Source organism: Cydia amplana, chromosome 2, assembly GCF_948474715.1.
Source record: "Cydia amplana chromosome 2, ilCydAmpl1.1, whole genome shotgun sequence".
Taxonomy (NCBI): domain Eukaryota; kingdom Metazoa; phylum Arthropoda; class Insecta; order Lepidoptera; family Tortricidae; genus Cydia; species Cydia amplana.
The window spans coordinates 25,690,652-25,703,661 of record NC_086070.1 but is presented as its reverse complement, the minus strand read 5'-3'; the positions used below and the strand labels follow the sequence as shown (position 1 = coordinate 25,703,661).

Below are 13,010 nucleotides of genomic sequence, written 5' to 3'. Positions count from 1 at the left end.
GATTTTCCGTCAGAATTTTAAATAGGATAGAGGTTAGATAACAAAATTTCGAGTCTCTCGTTTGCGGGAGACCCTTAGATCGTGACTTATCGCGGGAGGGGCGCCCCCTACGCATAGTTTCGCGTAATATTCCCTACCGGATAATAGGCTACATGACTAATTTTTTTTTATGGTATCAATCGATCGGGTTTGTTTTTAGGATCAAATGTCTATATGGGACCCATTGCATTAAAGTAACACAAAAGTCAGAAATTGTAGTCAAAGTCCGACAGTCGCACTTCACTCGCGAAACGCCCTATACAAAACGGCCAAGGGCCGTGACGTCATCGCCCACGTTGTAGTATGGACAAAACAAGAAAATTGCGTTTTTGTCGGTGAAATATTCTGTTTATGTATATAGTTGCTATACAATATTTTTTTTTGGTGAAACGTAAGGAATCGAATGGTACCCTTACTTTTATCGTTTTTGGAAGTTAAAAAAAACTTAAATTTTGAAACTTTCAGGTCCTGTAATTTTGTAATTTTTCAATATTTTATTTTAATATCCACATTATTGTGATAAATTGCTCGTTTGCTATCTATTTTACTAGATTTTGTTATAAAATTCAACATGTGTCAACATCCCTATTGAGGTAGAGTATTTTTGATATAACTAGTAGTTCGCCCCGAACTGAGAACTCGCGGTTCGCCAAAATGTTAGATCGTTATTTTAAAATTGTAAATTTAAAAACTATATTATAAATGTGTAAGCCGAGCACTTTCATTTGATACCAAACTCGACCATACTTTCTTGCAAAAAAGATGTCCAGAATAGCGAGACCCATCACAAATAGCTTTTTAGCCTTCCAAGCTCGTCTAGCTCAATCACCCCTTGATCGAGCCTGCTCATAATTTAATGACTAAAATATAATGCCCTCAACTACACGTTTACCCAATTTCATTTAAATTAGAACAAATTTACTCAAGTTATTGTGTATCAAACTATCCTCTGATAGTTCAGCTTAAAAACATCGAAATGCCGGGACGTGCCCCTGGCCAGCCGTGTGCTCCAAGTTGAATGTAAGAACTTCACTTCGCTTCGCTCGCTCGTTTGAAAAGAGGAGGTACCTTTTTAGCCCGGGTTCGTTTGGGCCTGGGCTCGGGCGGCGGCGCGTCCGCCCCCGCCGCGCCGCGCGCCGTGCCGCGCCGAGACGCGCGCGCCGCTCGCTCCACGGGAGCCGGGGCTACAAAATACACAAACAGACAATAAAATAAATAGTAAAAAGTTATAAATTCTATTTAATTTTAACCTAAATGACGCCGAGACTTCCGTAGCTAGAGCTAGAGAATGCACCCATGCAGAATGCAGCATGAGAATTAATGTTAAGAGGCCGGTATCGATTTTAGTCGCAAAAATGTAAAATTGATAGATTTAGTCGATGAAATTGTGCATCTTGTGTTACGTAATAGAAATAACAAGTACTGGTATCTATTAGCACGTCTTCTTATCTTGCATTTGTACACATCATTTTTTTTTAAATTGACGCACTAAATTAGTAATGATTTCTTTTCTGATGGGCGTTTAGGTAAACGTGCGTAAAGCACTGATTTAGTCGATCTTATTTGTAAATTTCGTAAAGTTTGGACTGCTAAAAATGGTAATTTTGTATTACACATATCCTGTACTCCAACTTGCATAGACTACATTTTTGTTATATGATATTGAACAAGAGTAAATGAATGTTAGACGAAATCAATTTTCACCATAAATTACTTCAAAACAAGTGAACATTTTTCGTGAAAATCAACTTAATTCCAACGTAATTTCGATACTTAAACAATCTACAACATTTCCTGAAATTGTTCCTATACATTATTTTTTATAATTTATAACTATAATTTTTTGATGAATTTTTAAAAACTGCCCCTTCTCGTCATATATTGCCGGTGACGTACGCTCGGGACCTTATTATTAAAAGGCAAGATGAGAAGACGTGTCAATAGAAACCAATACTTGTTATTTAGATAACAAAAAGAGTACAATTTCAACGACTAAATCTATCAATTTTACATTTTGGCTCTAAAATCGTTAACGGAGCCTTAACTAAGGTAAAGATTGATCTAACGATTTTACAGTAAAGTCAATGTGTCTGACCGGCTGGTGGCGGCATGGTGTCCGTGTAGTTCCTGGTTCTTGTGCTGCGTTTGCCGGTCGACTCCTCCTCGCTATCCGTAGATTTCTCCTTAGGCGGTAGCTTGCGAGGCTCTACAAATAATATCATAGTCATCATCTTCCTCGCGTTGTCCCGACATTTTGCCATTTTGGGAACCTGGGGTCCGCTTGGCAACTAATCCCAGTAATTGGCGTGGACACTAGTTTTTACGAAAGCGACTGCCATCTGACCTTCCAACCCGGAGGGTAAACTAGGCCCGTATTGGGATTAGTCCGGTTTCCTCACGATGTTTTTCCTTCACCGAAAAGCGACTGGTAAATATCAAATAATATTTCGTACATAAGTTCCGAAAAACTCATTGGTACGAGCCGGGGTTCGAACCCGCGACCTCCGGATTGCAAATCGCAAGCTCTTACCGCTAGGCCACCAGCGCTTCACAAATAAAATCATAGTCTATTTTCTCAAAAATGGACGGCAAAGTCGACGTTACCGGTTAAAAAATAGGTCGCGAAGTGCGTAGTTTATGGTCATTCAAAAAATTAAAAAGTTAAAAACATTGCAGTCTCGATTTCGGGACTGCAATGTCGCATACAAATTCCATTATTTAACGAGTTCCAAACTTTTTAAAACTTCAAATGGCCATATCAAATGAAGGCATAGGTCCCTTAAACAGCCAAACAGATGATCAGCACTTATTATTATAAAGCCTATAACAGACTATCGCAACGCACCGCGACCTTGGAGCGTCGCACCCATAAGTGAGAGCGAGAAACAGATATCTCTTTCTCGCTCTCACTTATGGGTGCAACGCTCCAAGGTCGCGGTGCGGTGCGATAGTCTGTTACAGGCTTAATGTTGGTACCGCGACTATTTAGGTGTCTCAAATAGGTTGGCGTAGTTTCAGCAGAAAAATACACTTCTTTTTTTTTAAAGGCGGCAAGCTAATTTTTTTAATGGTTGAATTTTTTTCTGTGAAAATTAATGGAAAATTAGAACGTTGCTTCTGTAAATTCTGTAAAATATTTCTATTTCTTGCACCATTTTTGAGAAAAGCACTATATATGACTCGGCTGGAAGGCTACTTGCTGGCTTCGAATTCAATTAAACGGACTCCCAAGGTCGTCCGTTTAAAACGAATCCTCAGCCTGCAAGTAGCTACTTCCGAACCTCGACAATAATGTACTATTAATAAATATCACAGTGTATTGTTACAGTTCTTAAGCCTCAGCTAAAGACGTCAACTGACGCTAATGTTGGGTAGGACTCGAGTCCTTTGAGTCCTCTGCTTCAAGACTCGACTCAGTTTTTCAGACTCTTATAATTAAGTCTAAACTCGAATTATTTTCAACTTGATAGAGACCCGAGTCTTTTATAAAGACTAAAGACCTTTTCAGAGAATTCTTGATTTCTTTTACAATTTCGAAATGCATTGTCTTTATGTACAATTTGTGGGTTAGGTACACAAATCATACAATAACGCCTAACTTATTTACTATTATTTAGGAAAAACCTATAAAATTGTTCACGAAGCCTTTATTTGGAGGCTCGACTCCTTTTACGTTGCTCTTAAAAAAGACAACAAAGGACTCGACTCAGGACTTAAATGACTCAGAAGTTTTTTAAGCGCAGTCTCGTAAAAACGAGCCGAGTTCTTCAAATTCACACTCAAAGGATTCGAGTTCCTACCAACACTAGCTGACGCGCTCGGTTACAGTGTAATATCAACCTTAGTGCATTCTGACAAGGTTCACGATGGCCGCACACCACACGCGTGGCTTCGGGTTATGGCTTATATCTATATGGGCTTTTTCTAAAATAAATATCGAAAACCCGATTCTTTCAAACGTGGACATTCTTGGGCTCATTCTACTCAGAATCGACAGCACTCTCCGTCCTACCATTAAAAAAAGATGTCCCAAAATGTCCATTCCATTACGTCACGTTTTTAGTATGATAAAAATGTTCACTTTCATACAAAATTTTGGGACCATTTTTTTTATCACCAGGAATGAATATGCTAGTGATTCTGAGTTGAAAGAACCCAAAAACACCAGGATCTGGGAGAATTGGGTTTTCAATATTTATTTTAGAAAACGCCCATATGACTCTTACTCGGAACAGGGGCGGCTGGCGGCGGCATAGACGTTTCATCCTTGTTAGGTTCCTGTTTCACAGGCACTAGCGGTATGTCTAACACCGCCTCTGTCTCCATGGGCTCTGAAGGGAGGGATATCTTCTCTTGTTTCACTGTAATGTAAAGACAGTCAATGTTAGTATTTAAACTCGCTCATCAAAATCCTAATAGACACAGGACATTTTTTCCCGGACGTGTCCGAAAATAGTATTATTAAATTAAAAAATAAATTAAATTCAATAAGGTGTTTCCTTATATAAAAAGTGGCCGGGTTTTTGAAAACCTGGCTGGCCTCCAAAATAGGACAAATCCGGGGAAACCCGGACGGATGGCCGACCTATGTCCATATTAAGTTAAGTTTAGTATTTAGTGCATTAGTGCATAGCATAATATTTATGTTTAAAACTTAAAAATGAGCGCGATCTCGCCAACAAACTGCAATCGCAGTTTGGCGAGGAATATAAATTGTTAAAAATTGTTGTGTACTTTGTGATAAATAAATTAAAAAAATATATATATAAGATTGATTGGGATAAGTACACCCATAGAGGCACCTTCGCCTTGCAGGCCCTTCCATTTCGCCCAATTCCTTGTTAGGAAAAGTGTGACCATGGTAGTAGGGTGTCTATTTCTCACTATATAAAGAGACATACCATGGTGAGACTGGTCTGGCCTAGTGGGTAGTGACCTAGTGACCCTGCCCGTGAAGCCGCGGTCCTGGGTTCGAATCCCGGTAAAGGCATTTATTTGTGTGACGAGCACAGATATTTGTTCCCGAGTCTTGGGTGTTTTCATTTCATCATTGTCTGGGTAGGTACCCATCACACAACTTAGTCAATCTTATCAATGTGGGACTTAGTCAATCTGTGTAAGAATGTCCTATAATATTTATTATTTATTTATACCACGGGCATGTCTGGCGTATGTTGTTGAACTTGCTATAAACATGACCTTCTGTAACAAAATGGCAGTGTGGACATAGCTTTAGATGTACTTATGGCATAGAGAAAAAAATACATAGTGCTCACTCCATACATCAGTTTTAGTACCAAAAAGACTATTAGCATCTTGCATCGAGTAGCAGAACTATCAGTACTGCTACTTGACAATAGATGTCGCCACCGACCGGAAAGTCTTATGCCGTTGAGATAAGACTTTTCGGTCGGTGCTACATCTATTGTCAAGTAGCAGTACTGATAGTTCCGCTACTCGATGCTAGGTGTAGACACTGAAATTAATAGTCTGAACTGATGTATGGAGTGAGCACTCTATGTATTGTTTTCTCTATGCTTATGGTATCATAGCAAGATTACCCTGTACGACGGGCAGCGTGTTTTCCTTGTTGTCATCGTGACCTCGACGTGTCTTCTCCGTGTCGTCACGTCGCAGCTTCTGCGTCAGATTCACATTCACCTGCAGATTATTCATATTTATGTTTTATGTCAACAGCCACTTTTAAAGCCTTTATAGGGCATATGGAATATTAAGCTTATGTAGTGTAGTCACAGTTCATACACAGCTGCTATCAGCTGATACATCTGATACCTATCTCCCATATATGTATTTTACTACTTTACAGAACATTAAGTTAACGATGCCATAAACCTTGACTTACTGTAATTTGATATACAATGGTTAATGACCATTGCCATAACTTCCACTCGATTAAGCCTGTTAAAACTTTAGTATATAAGGCCAGCGCTTTCTACCAATAGATGCAGTATTTACTCGACTCTTGTGTTGTCATTATAACCCCTGAACGCCGAACACTACACTTAGAATAAATTTAAAAGTGGAAATATTACTGTTTTGGGTGAGACTTGAACTCACGGCCTCTGGATCGGTATTCCAGCGCTCTGCCATCTGAGTCACCAAGACCTCATCCATAGCCAGCAAATCTTTCCACCATATTATGGGTCTAGGGGACCCTAGCGACATCTACCGTAAGAGCGTTACACTTCTTAAACGGCTACCGGAGTTTCAAGTCATATTGGAAATTCACCAGTTTCGATGTGCTACCCATACTAACTTAATTTTTTTTTTTACAAGCAGAAACGTCTGATGCTATTAATAGCATCGGTCACATGGAATAATTAAATTCATATGGAATATGTTTCACACCTAATTTTGAACTTTATTTCAAAGTGATAGGGTTCAAATTTTGCATAATACCTGACACCTTTGTGCCTTATAAAGGGTTAACAAGTATGTAAGCGGGAAAGTGTCGCGACAGATCATATAATCAGTGTGTAAGTTGCCTTATATAGTAAATTAAACCTAGCTTACTCAAAATGTTTTAACAACAATGCAACTAGGAATTTGTGAGATATTATGGGGTAAACTGTTTTAATAATAATATCAACCACCTAGCTAGGAGAAATTGTAGAAAGAACTGCTACAACTATAAAAGTAGAATATTTTACATCAAAATATACCCTATTCCATCCATAATGCTTTCCATAATTTAATTTTAGATAGAACTAAACCTAAGTAAGAAATGGTAAATAAATAACTAGCTATTACTACTGATTTACATTACATTCTATGGACTTTGAAACATTTTTTAAATTTACCACATCTTCATCATCACTGAGAAGTAAAATGTTCTGATTCAAAGACTTCAGGGGTTGTTTCTGCACATGAAAAAGAGTTTTATTTTATATTGATAAAATTATTATGATTAATCTATCAGCTCCCAGTGGCTCATATTTGAGCCAGAATGCTTATGGGTGACGTCATATCGTGGGATTCGACAGGTTAAGTGTGACTTCCCCAGAAAGATTCAAACACAGCTTTTAAACACCCCTGTATAAATTCAAATCTTTTCCTTTTTTTACACTCCCGGTTACTTGGTTAGTGGTAGCACCAACCAAGTAACCAAGTACACGTTGGGAGCAAACACTAGTGAAGTGTGCCCACAATCGTCACATCCCTCAGCCATGAGGTTACGACAAGAAGAGTTTGTAATATTTACCTGTTTGGTAATATTGTTCTGAGCCTTGACGGAGGCGTTTCTCTTGGGCCTCTTCTCTTGTTCAGGGCTCAACATGCCGTCCACCTGCTCCTTGCTCCGCTTGTTCGAGAGCCGCTTCTCCGAGCCATCCTTGGACTTCCTGGCTTCTTTGGGGGAGTTTTCATCTGGAATTAATGTTGTAATGTTTGGTACAGTCACCTGCAATATGTTACTCTTCAAAGGCCACAAAAATATGTGACACGCTCTTATGGCTCTACAAATGAAATTGTGTCAGATATTTTTGCGGCCTTCATTGTGTATAACATATTATTGCAGGTGACTGTATAGTTCGAATTTTCTCAGATATCTTGCTGGAGAATTATAAGTACCGTTTGGCAATATAAAATATAAGAAATAAAAAAAAGTAATCTTTTTAGTTAGAAATAAGTTTCATAATTACTTTTCTTATTCTTTACTTATTCAAATACTAATCATCATCATCTTCCTCGCGTTGTCCCGGCATTTTGCCACGGCTCATGGGAGCCTGGGGTCCGCTTGGCAACTAATCCCAGTATTCAAATACTAATATTGTCCAATATCTAAGATCTTAAATTTTGGTCTGAATAATCAGCTTCCTAGCATTGTCTTTTGCCAAGTCTCAAGAGCGCCTGCGGACCACTTGGTAACTGAGTATAGTTGGTATAACATACTTTCTAATAAATATGTGTTAACTACGTGTATGTGAGGTGTGCAATAAAGAGTATTGTATTGTATTGTAATTATGAGGCAGAGTAAGTAGTGAGCTAAGTATAGTATGAAAACGTGAATGCTGTCTTACTTCAACAACAAAAAATTACTCAATATTTACTTCAGGCTGATTACTACACCTAGTACACCTATACTCACGGTAGCTGTAAGTGTTTTTGAAGACTTCAAATACATGTTTGTAGGCTGTTGTAAAACCAGTAACCATTTTAAATAGAACTTAAGACAAACCAAAACAAACATTTTTGTAAGCATGTAAATTATAAATTGAGTATATTCTAGTAAAATTAGCGTACCTTCGTCTTCATTTATGCTCATAAGCGTATTCACTAGGGCCTTTTTCTGATTCTGGTCCCGTTTCCCGCGTCCCTTCTGATATTCCTCAGCAAACTTGTCTATAGCGTCGAAAGCGATCTGCAAACCACATCAACGTAATCACTAACACTGCATTCCACTCTGTAATTTAATATTTTATTGAGATTCCAGGCGGAATTGCGTCGCGAGAACAAAGTTTGGAATTGAAGTTTTGATGTGATATTTTTACACTGGATATGTATTTTAAAGTTAATATAGAGTATTTTCGTAGACTAAAAGATGTAAATGAATTACAAACAGACAATAACATGGCACTTTCAAAAACAAATCGCCTCAAAAACGGTTAGATAAGGTACACTACAAGCCACCATTTTCACAACGTATTTTTAAACACAATATCGTTGTACCTTTATTTCGTCATTTAGGGAGCGAACATAACTGTTAGATATTTCATTAACTTTACACATTATTTCATCAAAAACGGACATTATTGTAATAAAAAATACACTTTAAAAATGTTTCACAAATTGACAAACGACCTAAAACACTACACAATCGAAAACCGTTTGAAATTGAAATTTTTTTTTTTTTAATTTATTTCATGACCATGGATACAAGTCCTTCAGTCGTATTCATAAACATTACATAAAAAACCATAAAATACACAAGAATAACCACAAAGAATACAATTGAATAGCCATAACAATATGAGATAAATTAGTACACAGAAGAATAACAATTTCATCAATTAGTCTTAACTTTTTTTGAAACATTTTACACAAGCAATTTATCAGACATAAAATAATATAATTATATACATTCAAATTTAATTAAATTTCTTTCACAGTATTTAAAATAAAGTTAAATACTGGTATAAAATAAACAGGGTTAGATAGTAAATCTTGAACGCGGCGGGGAACACTTAACGAGTTCTCTTCTGCAACATCACTAATGACACTGACAAGTAACAGCCTTTGCATGGCAAACGATTCACAATCAAATATAACGTGTTTGATGTCCGCATTTTCTTTAAAACAATAAGTACACTTATCATCAGTAATAATATTCTTCCTCTTGAGATGTGCTGGGACCAAACAATGACCAAAACGCAGACGGTTAAGGCACGTTATGAATTTCCTGTTGGTATATTTAAAGCCATAATACCACGGTGTTGTTGGTAAGTCTTTTTGTATATCTGCGTACCATCTTCCTTTATCCTGTACTTCTGTGTTATGCTTCCAATATTCTTTCCACATTCTCTTAGAAATAATTTTGAAGTTATGGTAATAGTCAGTAAATGGTACTTTAAACGATTCTGTGAGGTCCTGGTCATGGTCCCGACGAGTCGCCTGATCCACAACCTCATTCCCTGTTATGCCACTGTGGGAGGGCACCCATACAAATTCTACATTTTTGTCTAACTTACATAACATATCCTTAATCTGGTAGATAATATAATTTTGCTTATATCCTAATGAACTATTACACAAGGCAGTCAAAACACTCTTAGAATCACTTACAATAAGAATATTTACATTATTTACATTACTATTTACATATGTTAAAGCTTCTAGTATTGCCCAAGCTTCAGCAGTGAAAATACTACAGTTACTGTCTATTTTAATACATTTTGTGACTTTCATTTGTGGGTCATAATATGCAGCTTTAACATGTTCACTTTTAGAGCCATCAGTATACATGGTATAGAAGTCGTGTTTTTCATTTAAAAATGCAAAAAAGTCAAATTTGTTGTTTACTAAGTCTAAATGAGATTTAACATCAAAATAACTTAGTATAGTATTATATGAGTACTTATAAATTGGCCACTGGTTATTTATGTACATATTTTTTGCCACATTTTTGGTGTTCATCATTATTATGGATATTTCAGGCAAAGAACCTGTAATGAGAGTATTAGCCGAGATGTTAGCTGACTGAGCAATTTCTACTGGGTATAACACTTTATCCAAGACAACAAGATTCTCACAAGATAACTCCTTTAAACAAAATCTCTCAGCCAGCTGTAAACGACGCAAGGACAATGGAGGTATACAATTTTCAATTTCCATTGAGTTAATGGGAGTGGTGCGCATGGCTCCACTTATAACTCTCAAACCAATGTTTTGTAAGACATCCAACTTTCTTAAAAGTGTGCTACTTGCATTCATGTATGCTAGGGAACTATAGTCAAAATGGCTTCTGACTATGCTTTTGTAAAGCATGTTTAGTGTTTTTGGGTCGGAACCCCAGAATGTTCCTGCTAAACTTCTCATAATATTTATGCTTTTCATGGCATTTTGACTTATATAGTCTATATGTTTATCAAATTTCAATTTATCATCTATAATAACACCTAGAAATTTGTGATGATTGGCAATAGGAATTACATTATTATTATAACTAATATTTACAATGGACTGTGCATATGGGTCTCTACTGATTACTAAGACTTTACTTTTATCAGGACTAACTTCTAATTTTAAAATGTTGCTGTAGTACCTTTGTAATTGAGTTAAAGCAGTGTTCATATTCTCAACAGCCATATTTAGATTTTGACTTTCACAGTACAAAAGCAAGTCATCAGCAAATTGCAATATTTTAACTTGGGATGTATTTACAAAACTAAGGATTTGAGATGTGTAAAGGTTATATAATAAGGGTGATAAGGTTGCACCTTGCATTGTTCCTTTATTAGCTGTTGTGGGGCCATACAGCTTATTGTTAAATTTTACATATACAGTCCTATTATATAAAAAACCAAAAATCCAATTTAAAATTTTTGCAGGGAGATCTAATTGATGTAATACATTAATTAAGCTTTCAATATTAACATTATCAAAGGCACCTTTTACATCTAGAAAAACACATATAACATTTGTATGACTAAGTTTAGCCTTTTTAAGGTCACTAATAAATGAAACAAAACTTTCAGTGCAGCTTTTGCCTTTTCTGAATCCAAACTGAACATCCGGTAGCTTTCCCTGAGTTTCCGCATAATAATCTAAACGTAACTTTAACATATTTTCAAAAAGTTTACCTAAACATGATGATAATGAAATTGGTCTATATGATGAAGGACTATTTACTGGTTTATTTGGCTTTAAGATGGGAATAACACATTGTGTTTTCCATGACTCTGGAATGACTAAATGATCCCATAATTTATTATAAATATGCAAAAGTATTTCTATAGCATTAGGATGCAACTTTTTTACTAACATATATGGTATATTGTCTAACCCTGGTGTTGTGTCTTTTCTACTTTTGAGTGATATAAAAAGTTCATTAAGTGTAAATGGTCTATTCAGAAAAGTGTTCCTTGGAGTTTCGTCTGACTGATTAATAATGTTATTTAAATGATTTTTATTTAATGGAGATGAGTCTGATAATTTTTCTAAAAAACTTGGCACCCATTCATCATTTAAATGTCTATTGTGAGAAGAGCCAATTCTTTTAAACTTTTTCATGTATCCCCATATCCTAGAAACCGGTGTCATCCTATTAAAACTACTGCATAGCTCTTGCCAAGACCTCACACGTTCTTCTTTTAATGTTCTTTTTTTCTGAGCATCAAGCTTTTTGTAATTTATAAAGTTAGCAATGCTGGGTGATGTTCTATACTGAGTTAAAGCATCTTTAGACTTTTTAACAGCCTCAAGGCATGTTTGGTTCCACCAGGGAACAGGTTTCCTCATGACCTTCATGGATTGTTTGGATTCTAGTTTTGGAACTGTTTCTGAACGAATGTCATATAAAATATTTACAAAATTATTATACAAATTAAGAGGTTCTGTATTATCATCAATGTCTAAATGTGAAAAACAGGTTTCTGATAAATTATAATATTTTGACCAATCTGCTCTATTATAAATATATTTTTCTTCCACAGGTCGGACTTCATATATGGATGGCTTCACATTTACATCAACCAGAGTTGGATAGTGGTAACTGCCCATTGGATCATCATGAACTCGCCATTCACAAAGTGGAGCTATTGTGGGACTGACAAGAGCTATATCAATTGCAGATGGATTCCTATTTGGATATTGCACTGTTGTTGGACTACCATCATTTAAAATACACAAATCAAATTCATCAATAATATTGTATAAACTATTGCCTCTACTTTTATTTGAATGACAGCCAAATAATATGTGATGAGCGTTAAAATCGCCCATGATGAGACATGGCTTGGGTGTTTCAAGCAACACCTTTTTCATTTTACGAACATCAAACCTGCTACCATTGGGTGGACAATAAACACAAAGAATGTATAATTTACCAATTGAAGTTTCTATAGCTACACAGATATTCTGAATGGACTCATAAAAAGTTGTGTTTATGATACTATATTGTAAGTTTTGTTTAATAAGTATACCTACTCCATTTTTAGCATTATTTGAAATTTTATGTACAAAATTGTATGGGGCAAAGTTAGGAATGGTACTTGAACTTTTAAGCCATGTTTCATTAAGTAAACAAATGTCTATCTGCTGCTCTGCAAGAAATGTATTTAATAGGGCTTTCTTATGTAACAAACTTTGAATGTTAAACTGTGCTAAATGTAAAAAAGTGTCCATGATTTAATTTAATAAATTTTCTTTGAGTATTTCTTTAATTCTTTTATTATTAATTGGAGTATCACTCCTGTCATTTCCCAGCATAACCAAAGATTTGATTAAAGCATTAA

At 36.0% G+C, this 13,010-nt stretch overlaps 1 protein-coding gene and 1 non-coding gene across 2 annotated transcripts in view; both read right to left on the bottom strand.

The window, feature by feature from the left end:
* The window catches only part of LOC134661437 (inner centromere protein), a 34,500-nt gene extending 25,604 nt beyond the window's left edge, over nt 1-8,896 (bottom strand). Inside the window, exons 1-7 of the mRNA XM_063517534.1 lie at nt 8,728-8,896; nt 8,302-8,419; nt 7,262-7,425; nt 5,601-5,700; nt 4,266-4,400; nt 2,135-2,245; nt 1,108-1,223 (exon numbers count right to left, since the gene is read on the bottom strand). Coding sequence (XP_063373604.1) covers nt 1,108-1,223; nt 2,135-2,245; nt 4,266-4,400; nt 5,601-5,700; nt 7,262-7,425; nt 8,302-8,419; nt 8,728-8,808 — 825 coding nt within the window. The 5' untranslated portion in view covers nt 8,809-8,896. The remainder of the gene's footprint in view (nt 1-1,107; nt 1,224-2,134; nt 2,246-4,265; nt 4,401-5,600; nt 5,701-7,261; nt 7,426-8,301; nt 8,420-8,727) is intronic.
* Nucleotides 6,093-6,165, bottom strand: Trnag-acc (transfer RNA glycine (anticodon ACC)). Its single transcript has one exon. It is a non-coding gene; the product is annotated as a tRNA-Gly (tRNA).
* Nucleotides 8,897-13,010: the final 4,114 nt, after the last annotated feature.